General features: G+C 42.0%; 1 protein-coding gene across 2 annotated transcripts; it reads left to right on the top strand.

Moving 5' to 3' along the window:
- Positions 1–253: 253 nt before the first annotated feature.
- LOC127760018 (uncharacterized) lies at positions 254–5,626 on the top strand. 2 transcript variants are annotated; one of them, XM_052284226.1, is made up of 12 exons: positions 268–619; positions 743–871; positions 1,133–1,327; positions 1,496–1,543; positions 1,637–1,765; positions 2,318–2,445; positions 3,251–3,361; positions 3,818–3,926; positions 4,002–4,120; positions 4,749–4,902; positions 5,105–5,249; positions 5,378–5,626. In XM_052284226.1, the coding sequence occupies exons 1-12, from the start codon at positions 500–502 to the stop codon at positions 5,452–5,454; spliced, it is 1,464 nt and encodes a 487-aa protein (XP_052140186.1). In that variant the 5' UTR covers positions 268–499; the 3' UTR covers positions 5,455–5,626. The 2 variants fall into 2 exon arrangements, with proteins under 2 accessions (XP_052140187.1, XP_052140186.1); XM_052284227.1 differs by lacking the exon at positions 5,378–5,626 and having other exon boundaries at positions 254–619; positions 5,107–5,243.
- Positions 5,627–18,214: the final 12,588 nt, after the last annotated feature.

Raw genomic sequence — 18,214 nt, 5'->3', positions numbered from 1 at the left:
GGCCCCACCCACCTCTCCACATTCCGTTCCGCTGGCGTCCAAAACCCAGCGAGCTCACGTGACGCTGATAATAGTATAGATAGATTAGCTATAATGTTGGCTACAATTTTTTTCTTCTCTCTATTTCTCACTTATATATTTAATATATTTATCCTAAAAATTATGTTAAACTAGCTCTTACATAAGAGCTAACCTTCTTAATTTTTATTATTACATCTCTCATCCACGTAAGCTTCTTATAGCTCCTATTATACTTGCTCTCAGTGGACGGCTCGGCTAGTAGTAGCCACGCACGCGAGGCCGCCCGCGAGCCACAAATCGCGTCGCGCCGCGCCGTGCACATCCCCCCCAACCCCACCCCAATCAGGCACAATCACGGCGCGCCGTGCCCGAGGCATCATCCAATCAAGGCGAGGCCACTTCAACCTCGTCCTCGTGCCGTCCGCCCCCTGCGGCGAGCGCGAGCGCGCGCGCGAGGGTGAGAGGGAGGGAGGGAGCAATGCCGCTGGCGCTGGCGCAGCTGCAGGACATCGGGGACCGCATCACCGACCGCCTCCGCCCGTGGAGCCGCTCCGCGGAGTTCTGGGTCCGCGCCGCCGACATCTACACCAGCTACAAGGTGGCGCCGCCTGATCCTGTTCCATTGCTCCATTGGTTGGTGCGCCAGGCGCGCGCGCGCGCGCGGGAGGTGTTTGATGATATGGCTCTGAGGTTTTGATGGGGTTTCGTGTGATCGGTTTAGGTGTGCCAGCTGCGCGCGGGGTTCGTCAAGGATGAGGAGGAGCGGGAGGCCATGTGGGAGCAGCAGCACGAGCTTGGTGCCCAGAAGATGTACTCCCTCTGCTCCGAGCTCGGCGGCCTCTTCCTCAAGGTACTTCCTGCTTCTTTTTTTCTCCCATGGATTGTTGAGCTGCTGGTTGTATATAGTCTTCGAGGGTTGGGACTGAAACCTAGATGATTTATTAGAAGGGAATATTTGACAATTCTTGTTGCGATGGGCAGGAGGTAAAATTGACTTATACTGTAGCTGTAGTTGCACCCCTGGTGCCTTATTCATTCATGAATCATGATCGAGATGTACTGTCTTTACTTCCTTGATGTTTGAATGGTCTGTGATACTGGATTTTGACAGGCTGCACAAATTCTGGGAAAGCCTGATTTGGCGCCAATGGCTTGGGTGAAAAGGCTTGTAACCTTGTGTGACAAGGCTCCAGCCACGCCCATTGATGTAGTTAGAGATGTTGTGGAGAAACAGTTTGGCAAGAGCTTTGATGACATATTTGAATGCTTTGATGTTGAGCCTGTTGGGTCTGCTTCCATTGCACAGGTTCGTCAGGTCTTCTCATCACCTGTATGATCTGGTGAAACTGTATAACACTGCTTCTTTGCACGATCTATGTCTATGCATATGCAGTTTGGCTCTTTGTGCCATAATACTTTATCTGTAAAGGTCATTCGTGCATGTACTTATTATGTATCGTTTCAAATCTGCTAGGTGCACCGAGCAAGGCTTAAACTATCAAAAACAGATGTTGCTGTCAAGGTTAGGATTTCAATTTCTTGTTTCATAATTCTTTCTTGTTGTCTCTTATGTTTTATGTGACCTATTTGTCTTTGGCAATCTGGAACTCTCCAGGTTCAACATCCAGGAGCTGAAAAACTGATGATGGTTGACATCCGGAACATGCAAGCATTTGCATTGTTCTTGCAGAAGTATGATATCAATTTTGACCTGTACTCTGCGACAAAGGAGATGGAAAAGCAGGTTTTTATTCAGTTCAATACCAGTGTCTTCTTTTGTTGCTTATCCCATTGCACTTGCTTAAACCTGTTCGAAAACCTTGATAAATTTCAGACCTCTTACGGTATTATTTTCTTGACTTGTACAAATCAGAACTCTATCAGATTTTTTGTTTTTAATCTTCTGTGCCTTTCTGGTGAAATGGAAGATGTAACAAACCGAACCACTCAGGCCATTTGAAATGAAAGAATGAGTAACAATACATGATATGAAATAAACCCAATCATTCAGCTGTTATAAACAAGAAAGGACAAAATATTTGCAGGGACAATGTTATAATCAATTATTTAGGAGATCAAATGTTTGTATGGACTGTTTAAGATAAAATTTAATGTTGTATGTGAGAATATGCCACATGAGTTCCAGTTTAGTTCTGAAGCAAATGTCACCATAAATCATAGACGGTACTGAAAACTAAAAATTGTAAACTTGTCTTTATACAAATATGAATGAGATCAAAACTGTTGATATTAAATCCATGTTTTTATTTTGCATGAACACATCATTTCATCCAAGATATGCTATGAGTTTGACTTTGTGCGCGAAGCAAAGGCGATGGAAAGAATACGAGAATTCTTACGCGTGACCAACAAGAAAAAGCCTCCAGTTATAGTGCCTCGTGTGATTCCTGAAATGGTTAGCAGGTATTGTGCCATGTCTATTCTATGAACAGCATTCATTATTTTGTTAAAATATACCTCTATACCAATTTACTGGTCAATACATAGGCTGCCATCAATCAGAAGAACTCAATTCAACAGAGCATTTATAAATTGTCCATTTGCTAATTGCTTGAGACTTTATTCGAATGAGCATGTTTCTTTTCCTTCAAGAGGGGTTTTCGTCCAATGAGATAATTCTTATCTGCAGGTTCCAGTGCCTTTTCATTGCACAAGGGGGGCGATGTAGGAGTAATTGCCTTACACGCTATTCCCATTGGAACACACACATTTAGCATATACTTTGTAGTTGGCCTGCCTGCCCCAGTCTATGTATTTGCCCACAGTGGAGTGGCATTCTTGTGTTTTGGCCTAAGTCACCGGGAACATGGAACAATCTCGTCTCTCGCGTGTTAAAACCTCAAATAAGTAGCGTCACGCTTTCCTTGATCCCGTTTCTCGACCCATCGATCCGGGAACTTTTGTGACATAGGTTTTGGCTGGTTAAGAATTTCAAATTTGACAAACAGATGACTATCCATCATGTGCATTCCTGATTTTGTATTATTCCTCGTATTGCAAATGTAGGAAATGCTGTGATGTGTATAAATTTATCCACTTGTTGATAAAAATAAGAAGAGTCTTTACTGAGATGCAATGATGCTGATTTGATGATTTCAATTCGTTGAGCCCATCCCCTCATCTATTTCTTTTCAAAACCATCATGCAGGGTTGTGCTATTTTCGTATGAATAAAACAGTATTTTTTTTTTGTTTCTTTGCTTTGTTAGGGAGGTTTTGGTAATGGAGTTCATTGAAGGGACACCAATAATGAATCTTGGCAATGAAATGGCTAAAAGGGGCATTGATCCTGGTGGTAAGATTGCAACAATGGCAAAGCAGTAAGCCCCTTCATCTCGAAAGAGTATGGCCCTCATTTGCTTGGTTTATGAAACCTTACATTAGTTTTGCTTTCTGGAGTATCTTTTTGATGTTTTAACGATGTTGGAACTGTTACAGTAAAATATCATGCTGTCTAGAATAGATCTAGGGATGATGAGTAGGTCGTATTAGTATTTAGTGATTCCATTCACTTCCACACCACTTCAGATGTTTGAGTTGGTGTGGTGATATTTTGTTCTACACAATAGCCCTTGTCCAACCTCTTGTCACATAAGAAGTTCCACAACAACATTTGAACTATTTTTCCTCTACTGGGATAGTTGGTCCCAACCAACTTAATGGACATATGAGCACAAGTTTCTCTAAAAGAAACCTTTTGGTTTATCAGATGTTCTGATTGTTTCTACTTTCCAGTGCTCAGGCCATCTCAGAAAATATTGTTTTTCTTAATGCAGGAAAATTTTAACAGATCTTACACTTGCCTATGGTCAAATGATTTTGAAGGATGGTTTTTTCCATGCAGATCCACACCCAGGAAACATCCTTATCTGCAAGAACACAGAGGCAAGACTTCTCTCTCTTCCTTTTTTTGGCAATGGCATTTTCTTGTTGAATATAGTTTGTGGTGGCCTCTGTTAGGTAGCTTTGCTTGATTATGGACAAGTGAAAGCAATGCCAGAGGATTTACGACTTGCTTATGCAAATCTTGTAATTGCAATGGCTGATGATGATTTTTTGAGGACTAAAGAAAGTTTCAGGTACAACTAATCGCTTGCCTTGTTAAGTGTCATTTGGCCAATTTTATGCAAATTTCTTTAAACAGTCAAGATTTATATCTATACTGTTTCAAGAAGAAGCCAATGGTGGTGGTGGCAGTGAATTTGCCACTCCACCTCTACACTACATTATTTACCAAGTCCTTCTTGTAGTCCTTCAATATTGCATATTAGTCCCTTCATTTGCCATTATTTTCTTATGTGGTCTCTAAAGTACAAATTAAAATCTAGAAAGGTCTAATATGACTGAGTGCCACATATATTTGTGGTATTAAAGCTAATTTAACTCGCATATATTTGTGGCATGAAAGCTAATTTTACTTATTAGTGCTCCTTATGAGTTATGACAAAAATATGGATGGTAATCTTCGATTAAAAAAAATCACACTCATTTAATTTGTTGTGAACAGTAGTACTAGGACGTGTATGATTCTTTTCTGACCGTAGTGAATGCACTGGTGTGCAGGTAGTGAAGTAATAAATAAAAATATGTTAACATATTACATTCATAGGTAGCATAGAGCTTAATGACATGATGGAAAATTCGTTCCTGTGGAATTTTTATTGGTCTCCATTGCTTATTCTTCTTATGGCATTTGAAATATTCCAGGGAGATTGGTATTGAAACATGGAGTATAGCTGATAATGAGCTAGAAGAATTATTTCAATTATCCCTTAGAATGTTTGATACTAGATTACCACCAGGAGTAACTGCTATGTCACCCTTCGCCGAGGATTCTTCACTAAATAAAGTTGGAGTGCAGGTATGGGATTATAATCTAGTAACATACATTTTTTATGTCTGAAACATGTTTTCTATTTAACAAAGCTTCAAATTTAGAGAACATATTTTCTTCCATTTACTTGCAACCTCTTATGGAGATGGATGGTTTATATTTGTTGGTACTATTTGACTTCCAGAATTGCTTACTAAATGGTGTCTCTATTCTATTCTTTTATTTCAAGAGCTTCCCTGAAGAGCTATTTTCAGTGCTTCGAACTATACAACTTTTACGTGGGTTGACTGTTGGGATGGGCCTCAGATTCTCATGTGCTCAGCAATGGAAGCCTATTGCCGAGGAAGCTTTGTTGAAGTCTGGGAGACTAAAAGGTAACTTTACTTCCAGTTGTTTAATCAGTCTATATCACATTTGGCGTCACATTATCCTATATAAATAGCTAAATGCCGTACTTTCTTGTACTTTTAGATTACTAACTGAGCTTTGTTAATCGCTTCAGCTGCAAGATCAAGAAGGCCGCGGAGAAGTTTTGTCAGGAGACTGTTTTCGAGTGACAACGAGAACCAAGGAACATGATATTACAATTGTTTCATATAACAAATATCATGTATTGAAGTGACATTAATAACAGGCTCAAGCCCAATTTTTTATGATGCATATATGCATATAAGACTACACATATTTCCTTTGTGCCATATGGTTTTGACACGATAATACTTTTATATTTTGGAAGGTAGACTCAACTAAACTTGTTTCAATTTGTATTGTGGAATCTTCCTGCGAATGATGTCTTGTTGGAGGTCTTGCAGCTGCTTCTATATTCGGGATTTCTGGGTAGGGTAAACATTGTAATAGGAGTACTATGTTTGTAACTAAAATTCAGAATTAAAAATAAGCAATATTAAAAGAAGAGTTTATATAAGAACACAATATAAGATTAATTAAAATTACAAATAAAAAAATAAAATAAATTAGAAAAAAAAGAAAGAGTTCAAGTAGGAATAAAAAAAATAACTGAAATAAAAGAGTCCGTACAAGACCAAATATGATATTTATCAAAATTTTGAATAAAAAATAAAACAATCCAAAATAAGAAAATAAAAAAAGATTTCAAGTAGAAATTGAAAATAAAAAATAAGGAATATTAAAAGAATAGCCCATATTGAGCACAATATAAATTAATTAAAATTCAAAAAAAATAAATTCTGAAATTAGAAAAGAAAAAATGTACAACTAGGAATAAATTTTATAAATAACTAAAATTCGTATAAAAATAATGACTATTGAAAGAAGAGACCATCTAGATAGATTAATAAAATTTGGAATAACAAATAAAATAAATTCTGAAAATAGAAAAATAATTATAGGAGTTCAATTAGGAATACAATTTAGAAAAAAATGGAATAAAAATATTGATTTTTTTTAAAAAAATAGTCCATCTAGAGTACAACGATGACAAATGACAATAAAGATAGGAGAAGCAAAACACACGTAAAGGAGTTGAGTGGTGGTGGTTAATGGAACAACTAAAACTATAAACAAAACCCCAAATAGAATCCTAATGATGACTAAGAGGAGGAATGATAGGCATATCATTAAGTAGCACGGTTACAGTGGTTGACGGGACTTAATAGAAAGTAAAAATAAATCACAATGATAATCAAGTTCGATTTTTAAAATCCCAACGATAATAAGGAGTGGAGGCAGCGGGCGGACCGTAGAAGAGTACAGTGGCGAAACCGCTGACGGTTTGGTGGGACTTCTAGAAAATAAAAAAAACACAAACAATAATTATGTTCGATTTTTAAAATCCCAATGATAATAAAGAGATGAGGCAGCGGACGGGACGTAGAGGAGTGCATTGGTGACGTTTGACAGGACTTCTATAAATCATGAATATATTATTTTAAAAACGAAACCCAACTAGACAATAAACTCTAAAAACCACTCCCTCCATCACGTTTTAAGTGCAGACGTAGGTTTCTATATCCAACGTTTGACCGTCAGTCTTATTTAATTTTTTTTATAATTAGTATTTTTATTGTTATTACATGATAAAACATGAATATTATTTTATGGCTTATTTTTTAAATTTTTCGTAAAACGGTACGTTGCAACACGCTGAGCATCGAAATGGCAACGAGACGCCAAGACCCGAGGACGACGCGAGATGACAGCAGCAAGAGACAACGGCCGGGCGGGCGGTGTGCGACGTTTTGTGCTCGATCCCGTTAAGACTACTTGGAGCGGACTCTGCGTGCAATGGAAGTTGACGATGGCGTTGGCGCGGCGGCGCGAGGAAAAGCCATGCATGCATGCTCGCATGGCGCCGAGCGCGCGCGCGGCGCCCATGTTTCCGCGAGTACGTCGTTCCGCGAACTGACCTCGGCGAGAAAATCTGCAGCTTGTCTGGTTGGCTAGCTGCCACCGCGCGAGTACAGGTACGTTGTGCATGAGGCAGACGATCGGGCGGGCTTGGCGTAGAAGAGACCGTTCAGTAGACGGCGGTCGCCGCGGCGAGCCGGAACTTGTGCGCCTGTGGTGTAACTGGTGTGCTGGGGAAGTGGGGATGACCGATGACGCCGGCGGTGGCCGAGGATCTCGCGCCGGACCGGAGCCGATGCATGCAAGGCCTCGGCAGGATGCCGCAGAAAGCGAAGGGAATTTTGCCTGCGCCGACTTGGACGCACGGCGTGGCGGGCGCGCGCGCGACAGGCGCCGCGCCCGCGGTCGTCGACTGCACCTTTGGAGCTTGCATGATCGCATGCGCGGGATCCGTTATTCCTTGCCAGCTACTTACCCTGTGAGCTTGCAAGATTGCATGCGCGCACAAGGAATTTCCCCTTTCTTACAGCGAAAAACTGCTCCATGCGCGCCACGCGCGCGGGGGCACCGATCACCCCGGGACGCACACTCGATCGCGCTGGTGGAAGTGGAAGAAAGCCGCGTGAGCAGAGCGCGCGGCTGCCAAGATCGTGGCGCTCGACGCTCACCGCGCTCTCTTCCTCTGTCTTACAAAGACGGACGCTAGCTTTCACCACGACCGCGCGGCGAACCGTACGGGGGCGGGGGACGGCACGTCGGCACGGCTCGTAGCTACGCTAGCGCGCGCGAGAGCATGCATACACACCTCGCGCGGCGTACGGTGGTCGGGGTGCAGAGAACGCCGTGCTCGCCGCGCCGGCCCGAACGCACAAGCACAGAGGGGTCTAACAGACTAGCAGCACGACGCCACAGAATATGTCTGTCGGGCGCAGGGCGCGGCGTTCTTGAGCGACCAGGCCGGCTCGCAAGCGAGCGAGCATTGGCACCCTGACGCAAGACCATGCGACCGTGCGAGCCCAGGCCACCACCATTATTCTCAGAACCGACAAAATCAACTAGTGCTAGTTTCGTCGGCGTCGACGGCGGCACAAACCCCAACGATCACCAGCTTAACCATCCCGTCATTGCCAATGAGACCACCATGTAGTAGAGTAGAATTGGAGACCACCAAGGAGAGGCTGGTCTTACGTTGACATGTGGGACCCACGTGGGTTCCACGCTGACTCAGCCGCCACATCGAACAAAACTGGGTTCAAAACCGCTGAAGGATCTAGTTTGTACTGGTTTTATAAGTTGGGGGATACGTTATATCCGGTTTTGCGGTTAGAGGACGATTTTATAACTCGTTGACAAGTTAAGGGACCTTGGATGTACTTTTTCCATTTCGTTTCTTCCCACATTCAGATGGGCTTGGATGGCCCATTGGAGCTGCATTGTCACCTGCTGCATGGCTGTATGGCCCATGATGCTGCACGAGCATGCAAGCAAGTAACCGCGTAGAGCCATGTACGCGCCGTGGTGCTCGCTCGAAGCTTCGCCTTGAAGTTAAAAGTTTTAAATTTTGGTATGACTTTTTTTTAGAAAGTTTTAAATTTTATTTAAAAGTTTAAATTTTACGTATAGAATTTTCAAATTTGTAGTAATAAAAAGGAAACAATGTTCATGGAAAAAGAGAAAAAGAATAGTCACCGTAATTCAAATCGTGATTAATCAAAACCTGATTACGCTAATCTGATCTTATCTGCTGCCCATGTGAACGTGAGTATGTCCGGATGTCCCCACCTCCCTGCACTGCGTAGCTGTGCAATCGCGTGATGGGCTGGGACGGAACCGCGCGCGACTTTCGCTGGCGCAGACGCGCGCTATAGGTAATTCGCACTGGGGGATGCGAATGCGATGCGATCGTGCGAGGCGGGGGCAAGTATAAAGGCGACACGTGTCAATCAATTAGAGGGAACAAATGGACCAATTAGCTGGCAAAATTTTTACTCCCTCCATATTTTAATGTATGACGCCGTTGACTTTTTAACAAACGTTTGATCTTTCGTCTTATTAAAAAAATTTATGTAATTATAATTTATTTTATTGTGACTTGATTTATCATCAAATGTTCTTTAAGCATGACATAAGTATTTTTATATTTGCATAAAAATTTTGAATAAAACGAATGGTAAAACATTGGTTAAAAAGTCAACGGCGTCATACATTAAAATACATACGGAGGGAGTACCAGCTTGAGATAGATAGATAGAAGCTTGCGGGATGACCCGCCAGCTTTAGTAAAATTCGTACTTCTGTAGAGCATCTTTACGATATTTTAGTTGTTGTGGTAGTAGTATTGGTTTTTTTCCATTGTTTTCATTCATAATAATTATTTTAGACCTTTGATTTTTTTTTCATAATACATTGTCAACAACTATAAAGTTAAATCATAGAAAAATATAGTTAAATATAAATATTCCTTTTGGGTTGGTAATATTTGTCGTCTTAGACAATTACACGGTCTCCAAAAAATAACTATAACTGCTAATTTTTATTACAATACAATATATATAGAAATATCAATAAATATATGATTTTATTAAACTACTTTTAAGACTAATCCATACGTTTGCTCTGTTATTTATAGATAAAGTTTTTAAAATTTGACCATAGCTTTATCGAAAACAACAAGTATTACCGGCCCGAAGGAAAGGAAGTATAATGATACTACATCCAACTTTAAATTTTAGTTCAATTATTAGTTAGAGTTTTTAAATTTGAATTTCCTAAAACCAAACCTTATATTATCAATGAAGGATTAAACTCCTACAGTTACTTTTGAAAGTGATTGTTTACCATATTATCATTGTGGATTGTTTATTTAATTAACAGGATAAATTAATATTTTAAAAAACTAATTCACAAATAGATTACACATGTGGTCAAACAAATGCATTAGAAGAAAGTTGTTTTAGAAAATGTATTTTTAAAAGCATGTAGCAAATAACCCGTTTCAAAAATATGGAAACAAATCTGAAAAGAACCGGCCTAGCTAGTGCCCTACTCTCTCCATAAAAAAAAACAATTTCTCGAGATAAATTTGGACAAGCATTTGTCCAGGTTTATTCTTATAAGTTATTGTTTTCCGATGTGGAGGGTGTGCATGCATACTCCGCAGGCAAAGAGCAGATGAATCAACAAACGACAGTATACATTGCTCGTACTGGTACCAGGCAAGTATATGTAGAAGCACCCCTCCCTCTGCGTGTAGCTGTGGATCAACAAGTGACTTTTGTTTTGGAATTTGCAACACACAGACATGATCCCGTAGATTTAAATGAAGTGGTGGATGCATGCAGATTAACACACAGCATGCTGATTTTCGTAGCTGGCATATGTTCTGAGGAAGAAATTAAGCTTGTAATTAAGTATCTGCTAACTGACAAACTACAATAGCTCGATCACACATGATGATCAGTAACAACTTGATCAATTGAGTCAAATATGGTGCCGTCTATTAATTTCCAAGCTGTTAGCAAATTAAATGAATTGGTGGATGCATGTACATACCAGTTCACATAATTACATTGGAGAACTCATACAGGCGTCCTCGAGTGGAGAAGATGATCAGTCCGATCTCAGCATCGCAGAGTATGGCGAGCTCGTAGGTCTTATTCAGCAGACCGTTCCTATGCTTGCCGGATGTCACCTGACGGCTTGTCTTCCTCTCGATTCTCCCTATGTCGATCAATCGATCTCCCTTCACAAACATATACACAACCACACCCTCCTAGTCCTCTATTTGCAGTTCATTACAGAAGACATTCAGCAAAACAGAGAGAGTTGCCCGACGCCGCTGAAGCTTGGAGGAGGATATTCATCAGCTCGCGGCAACAGGCCGCCTGACAACGACGTTGTCCGTCACCGCGGCAGCTGGTTCAATCGCCAAGTAGCCGCAGGCGCCATTATCGCCACGCGCATGGGCGGCGAACCGAGGGGATTCGTGCTCGCGTGTGCTGATCTCGTCCGCCGATATCAGGCAAGTGAAGGGACGGCTACGGAGATGGCGTCACGCCCGCGCGTGGGAGGAGAGGGCCTCGCCATCGTCGGAACTCGTCATATATGTTGGGATATACGTAGGCTACCATAACAAAAATTAAAATTTTCTATCGCGTAAACCAGGAACCATGTAAGTATTAGATCATATATCATTACCACTCGACGCACTGTACAGTGGAAGAAGACACTAAGAAGTCGAAGGAATTCTCGTGAAGTAGCGCGCGTCGATGTAGAGGAAGTTGTCGATCGCACCAGCTCGACCTTCTCCTCCTCGTGCGTTCTCCTCGCTGTATTCCCACGCCAATCAGCACCGCAAACCAACAGCGCCTCTACCGGTATCCACACGTACAGGGACGGAACGCCACGCGCAGATGTACTAGCACCCGCGCGCAGCTAAGGTTTTGCTCGGGGAGGGGAGTGACGACTAGGGTTTCTCACGTGATGCAATACCTCCGCCAGTCACACCCCTCACGAATATATAGGATCTATCACTCGGGCCTCCAAGGCCCGTAGGACTCTTATTCGGATCCCTATCCGAATTAAGCTCATATTAGATCTCCATCCAATCCCCTTATTCCGGCTCATTAAACGTGCGACCCTGTAGGTTCATGTACATTCGGCTATAACCCGAAAACTTCTTTTCGGTCCACGCGTCAACAGCGGCCCCTAGCAGAACGTATTGACCCACCGGGCATACATAAATATCATATTGGTTGAACCTCTAGTGTATACTTGTATGAACCCTCACGATATCGATTAAGCTCAAGGCTAGATATGTGTCATCCTCTAATAGCTCAATCATTCACTCGAACCTATTGATAGATTATATAACTTGTGATTGACTCCTCAATCACCTTTGGTATGACCATGCATTTCCATAATCTACAACATTGAGGGCCCAGAGATATCTCTCCATCTTGATTATTCATATCCCATTATATGTTTCATAGCATACCCGAAAACTACTTTTATAACTACCCAATTACAGAGTAGCGTTTAGCAGTCCCTAAGTAAGCTACTACACATGTTGAGTACACATGTTGAGAACCATGATAATCTCAGATCTAAGGATTCAACACCAACACTAAATGAGATCACTGATGACACAACACATATGGCTCTTGCAGTGTCTCATGTTGGGTCTATCCAACAACATGTTCCCCAACATGTGTCCACATTATTAATTTGGTATCTCTATACCATGATCCATGAGACATGATCATCAATTAATACATGTGTTGATCATCTAAACATATTTGCTCCACATATGATATTTGATCAGGGATCCTTTAGAAATAGGAACAAACAACATAAAGAGTCTCATGAAAGAATCACATATTCATTAACCAATAATGAGTTATCTATTTCAAGGAACAATGTTGGATAAATATGTAAACATAGTGTGTGATACAATCATCTCCATGATTGCCTCTAGGGTATATCACTAACAATATATTGCTGCCCACCTCCTCCCCCATCCCCACGCGCTGCCATCGAGCTTATCGTCCCCATCCACAGCGACAAGGAGGGGGCAATGGCGGGCTGTATCTGCGCCGCTTCTGCTCAGGCTATAGGCCAGCTCCAAATATATTTTAAGGAGATAAACAAGGAGAGAGAAGAGCAGCAGGCTACAGATTTGTAGCCAGCTGTAGCGTGAAGAACTCTAAGACGCAGTGTCTGTATGACAGGTGAAACAAGATATTAATAGTGTAGTATGTAACTATTGTATAAACGAGCTATTAGATTGGCTATAAATGAATTGGAGCCAGTAAACTTGCTCTAATGCATACTCATCCGGGAAGCACTGCCAGCAACCTGGGCTTCAGATGGAAGGAGCTAGATGGACACGTGGCAGAATTTTGGAGGTGTCTAACTTTAAATTTTTATGGCGCCACATGGCCCAATCGGAGGCTTGATTCTTGACCCTCAAATCGTATATAGAGATATGCAGATACTGTCGAATCCCTCACGCTGATGGCCGGTGCAAGGTGCAAACTGGAGGTAATTAAATTGATGACTACTTGATTCAGCCCTGCCCTGTGCACCAAGTCATTGTGATTCTATAATCCACCTCCTGTTTTAATTAATAACTCTGATGGTTGATCAAGTTTGCTGCTCGATCTTCATCAGCTTAACGCCATCTGCTTTGTAGGTTTCTTTCTAGCCAAAGCAAAAACAGGAGAAAACTCCCCTCGCTCTGGAACACCTCCGTGCAGAAAACGCCATCCCTCGTCTGTTTTGTACTCCTAAAACGGAACGACTCATTAGCTATCTTTTTTAAAAAATCAGATTAATATATTTTTAAAGCAACTTTTACATAACACCCGTTTAATAATTTGAAAAGTGTGCGTGCGGAAAATAAGAAATACTATATGTTGTATATGTTGAGAAACTGAACCAACAACTCAGCGGGTTTACATCGTCTACCGTTGAGGCTGACGGCAAACATTGCAATTGCATTCATCCGTGCGACCGTGCCACACATCCTCCTATCAACAGCTGCGTGCAGTGATCCCACCATTATGATTAATTAGGGCCTACTAATCAGCAGAATTACTTATTTTTCTTCCAAAAAAATCAGAAAATAGAATATGCACCGGTGGCAAAACGCGCAAGAACAAAAGCAGAGTAGATTGTTTTTTAAGATTTGATGCATTCCATTTTTCTAACTTATATCAGTTTATATATATATGACATCCCAGCCTAGAGCTTAATAGAATTAATAGAATACTCATAAGTTGCAACTTCTTTTCTAGAAGCCAATCTTAATAGAACTCTGAGGTTAAGCGTGCTTGGCCTGGAGCAATTTGGGATGGGTGACTGATCAGGAAATTCTAACCTCGTGCTTGGCCTGGAGCAATTTGGGATGGGTGACCGATCGGGAAATTCTTTCCGGGTGCATACGACTCTGAGGTTAAGCGTGCTTATCGGGAAATTCTTCCCGGGTGCATACGAGTGAAGACAAAATGCTTGGCCTGGAGCAATTTGGGATGGGTGACCGATCGGGAAATTCTTTCCGGGCGCATACGACTCTGAGGTTAAGCGTGCTTATCGGGAAATTCTTCCCGGGTGCATACGAGTGAAGACAAAATATGCAGAATACAAGTGAAGACAAAATATGCAGAAAAGACTTGTGTTAATCTGTGAGGGTAGTCAAATAAATGGCTGTGAGTTGTATTCTCAAGGATTTTGTCAGTAACTTCATTTCTCTACTAGTTTTTGATGAAAAATACTATATCTAAGACATAGTAATAGTGCAGCAATGCTGTTTTTGTCAAATGAATACTTCAATATTTTATAAGATACTCCCCCGTCCCAAAATATAAGCATTTTTGGAACGTGACACAGTCTCCGAGATACTACTTTTACCAACAATATATATATATAAATAAGATGTTTTAAATAAAAAGAGTTACATATTATGATAGTTTGTTTAATAATAAATCTAGGAACATCAATTTTATATGATTGATATTTTTTATTTTTTTCTATTAATAGTTAAAGTTGAAAATGTTTGACTTGTCGTTATGCTAAAAATGTTTATATTTTGGGACAGATGAAGTATGTACAATTATTCGAGTATTTGGATAGCTCTTAGTATAAAAGAAGCTTTGCTTTGCTGTAGTATTTTGCTCTGCTTTACTTCTGTGCTCGTGCGCTTTGCTGCCGAGTGCGTATTCTATTTGCTGATTTTTTTTAAGAGAAATAATTAATTCTACTGATTAGTAGTCCCTAATTAATTATAATGGTGAGATCACTTCATGTAGCTGTTGATAGAAAGATGTGTGGCACGAATAAATGTAAATGCAACGGCAATGTTTGTCGTCAACCTCAACGGCAGACGATGCGAACCCCTGCTCAGCCTAATAATTGACACTGGATGAGTGAAAATTATTCTACCATATTGTGCCAATTTTTAATCTAATTTTCTCGCCCACGTGTAAACTCTTAATGCTCACTGTCAAACAGGTGATTGTTGAGCTCGCTCTGTTGTACTTACAAAGTTAAAAACATCATAGTAAACCAAATAAAAGAACTCCGTATCTTATATTTATAAGGTGTTTTACTTATTTTCTAAATCAAACCTTCTAAGAAACCAACAATATAAAAAGAATTCAAAGGTCGGTTTTTTAGCGTATTTTTATAATATAATATTATAAGTTGTTTTGACTCTAGTCAAAACCAAATTGTTCTAAGTTTAACTAAGTTTGTAAAAAAATAGTAGTAACATTTAAGTTACTACAAATATATTACGAAAATATATTCAAGAAAACTAATATAATATTATAAATATTACTATATTTGTCTATAAACTTAGCTAAACTTGAGTTAGTTTAACTTTTATCAAAGTCAAAACGATATATAAACTAAAACGGAGGAAATATTTGTTTGGACTTGATTAAACTTAGGAAAAAAATCCTATTTGTTTTACTACGACGTGGACAACGCGGGGTCTGGAGGCAACGAGGTACAGCTCGTCCAGGGTCTCCAAGGCCACCGGCTAGGATGGAGATGGACAACTTCGGCTCGCCGTATCAGCAGGCGTGGCCACCAGCGCAGGCCACCGTCGACGTCGTCGGGTCGGTGGAGACGTACGTCGCGCGTTAGGAAGAAGAGGTTCTAGCCTTCTAGGATGTTCTTGTCAGCTGCAAGCAGAAGGTTGAGGCCTTGGAGGCTATAGAGACACCGGCGAGGCGGCGACAGCGCCGCTTCGGGAAGTGAGGGTCAGGGGGTTGGTGGTGACGGTGGCGGTGGCGGTGACGGTGGCGGAGGAGGGGAGGAGCTGACGGGATGCAGCCCGCGCAGCTTCTGGTCGCCTGCGCTGAGGCGGTGGTGTGTGCTGCGACCGCGCGCAGGCGGCAACGCTGTAGGCCGGCGCGCCCGTGCACGGCACGGCGTTCCAGCGCGTCGCATACTTCTTCGTGCAGGAGCTCCTGGACCGGCGAGCATCCGCCGGCGCTGGGCCCTGCGAGCATGGCGTTCTGCATCCTGTAGTACCATCTCTTTTGCACCCTTATTACATGTAAGATGAGAGGCCCGAACATGTATAAAAATCCCTATCTCCATCTCTTTTGTCTCAATCTCGCATATACCCTGGTACCAACGATCCCCATACCATCCAGATACCATAGTCGCGATATCAAACGTCGACACTACGAATGTGGATTTTCATCCCTCGAGGGAACATCCCTCCGTTGTTTGCATGTCATCTAAATAGTTATAAAAAAAATTTAAAAACAATTGACAACATAGATTAACATGAAATATATCACTCTACAAATATGTAAGTCCAAATTCAACTTCTACAAGTTGCAACAAAAATAACAAATTAAAGTGAAAATAGTTATTGCACATTCGCAACTATATTTGTTATTTTTGTTAAAATTTGTAGAAGTTGAATTTAAACTTGCATGTTTGTGGAGTGATATATTTCATATTAATCTATGTTGCCAATTATTTTATATTTTTGATGACTATTTAGGTGGCATGCACGAAACGAGGATATATCCCCTCAAGGGATGAAATGACTTTCCCTATTACTACTCCCTCTATTTTAGACAGAGTAAGTTTAATAGTATAGTCCACTACTAGCTCCAAATCATCTATAGTCAATTCATATAATAATAGTTACTTCCTATACTATCATACCTGGTCCCACCTGTCATACACACATCACGTCTTGAAGTCCGTGCTACAGCTGACTATAGATCTGTAGCCCGTTGCTTTTCTCTCTCTTCCTTTATCTCTTTAAAATATGTTTATATATAGCTGGCTTATAGCCTACTCTTGTACCTGCTCTAAGACATTTTGATGATGCTATTCATAGCAAGTTTAATAGTATAGCCCACTACTAGCTCTAAATCATCTATATCTAATGTAATAGCCAATTCATATAATAGTCGCTTACTGTACAATTAATACATAGTCTCACCTGTCATACAGTGCTGCATGTAGCCCGCTGCTTTTTTTTTATCTCTTTAAAATATATTTATAGCTAGCTTATAGCCTGCTATTGTATCTGCTCTCGAGCCGGTCCACGATGGTACTGTTCATACGACGACCGCGTCGGCGTCGATATCGAGGGTTCAGTACTCCGTACATCCCCAGAGTCCCTTGACCTCTGGATCGATCGATCGATCCACGCCACGCATGCGGAGATCCGCGCGAATCTCGGAGCCTCCGGATCGATTTCGTTGCAGCTGATTAGTTATACACCCGTATCTCAACTGAAAAAAAGGATGGATATATACATCGCTTATATGTAGACCATCCGGTTCCTCTACTCGTTGGTAGACAATTTGGTTATACGTCTCCGCGTTCTTCTCTCATGGCGGCGGATCCATCCCCACAGATGCATAAGACGAAGAAACTAGTCAGGGTGAGGAAGCAAGTAGAGGTGGTGCTGCCAGTAGAGGTGCTGCCGCCGCTGCCGCCGTTGGCCATCATCTGCAAGCACAAGGAACACGTATGGATCACGCAGGACGATTACACATTCAGGTTGTTAGATATCAACCTGGTGCTCACCTTGGCTGCCGTCGGGTGCGCCGGGCTAGGCTTCTTCCTCTTCCCGAGGAACCGGGCCCTCGGGATGGCTCTCGCCGCCGCTTTCTTCGTGGGCTTCTTCGCGCACGCCAAGGCATCGATGCTGCTCCACTGGGACGTCTTCCCGCGGTTCGTCCTCGCCATCCTCGACCGGGGCCGCCGGCTTATGGCGGTGGCGTGCGTTGCCATCGTCGTGGTTTGCGTTCTCCGCTTCGGTACCCAGGACGGCGTCCGCCGTGCCACCTTGTTCATTTGGACCGTCGCCATGGCGCTGGCCGCGCTGACCGGCTGGGTCCTCCGCGTCGAGAGGCACGTCTCCGCCGCTGCGGAATTCGTTGAATTGGACGGCGACACGAGCCTTTGGATCATCCGCAAGGATGGGAGTCTCGCCGCCGTTGCAGATATCGAAGGAGACACCACGTTTTAC

The sequence above is a fragment of the Oryza glaberrima genome, chromosome 1 (assembly GCF_000147395.1).
Source record: "Oryza glaberrima chromosome 1, OglaRS2, whole genome shotgun sequence".
Classification (NCBI taxonomy): Eukaryota; Viridiplantae; Streptophyta; class Magnoliopsida; order Poales; family Poaceae; genus Oryza; species Oryza glaberrima.
Note: the sequence above shows the minus strand (reverse complement) of the source record. Positions and strands in the feature narration are given on the sequence as shown.

Bases quoted from the DNA above. Each gene is read 5' to 3' on its own strand.
- LOC127760018 (XM_052284226.1), top strand. From the start codon at position 500: ATGCCGCTGGCGCTGGCGCAGCTGCAGGACATCGGGGACCGCATCACC. The intron at 3,927-4,001 runs GCAAGACTTCTC...GGCCTCTGTTAG, and splicing joins TTATCTGCAAGAACACAGAG to GTAGCTTTGCTTGATTATGG. The intron at 4,121-4,748 runs GTACAACTAATC...GAAATATTCCAG, and splicing joins AGGACTAAAGAAAGTTTCAG to GGAGATTGGTATTGAAACAT.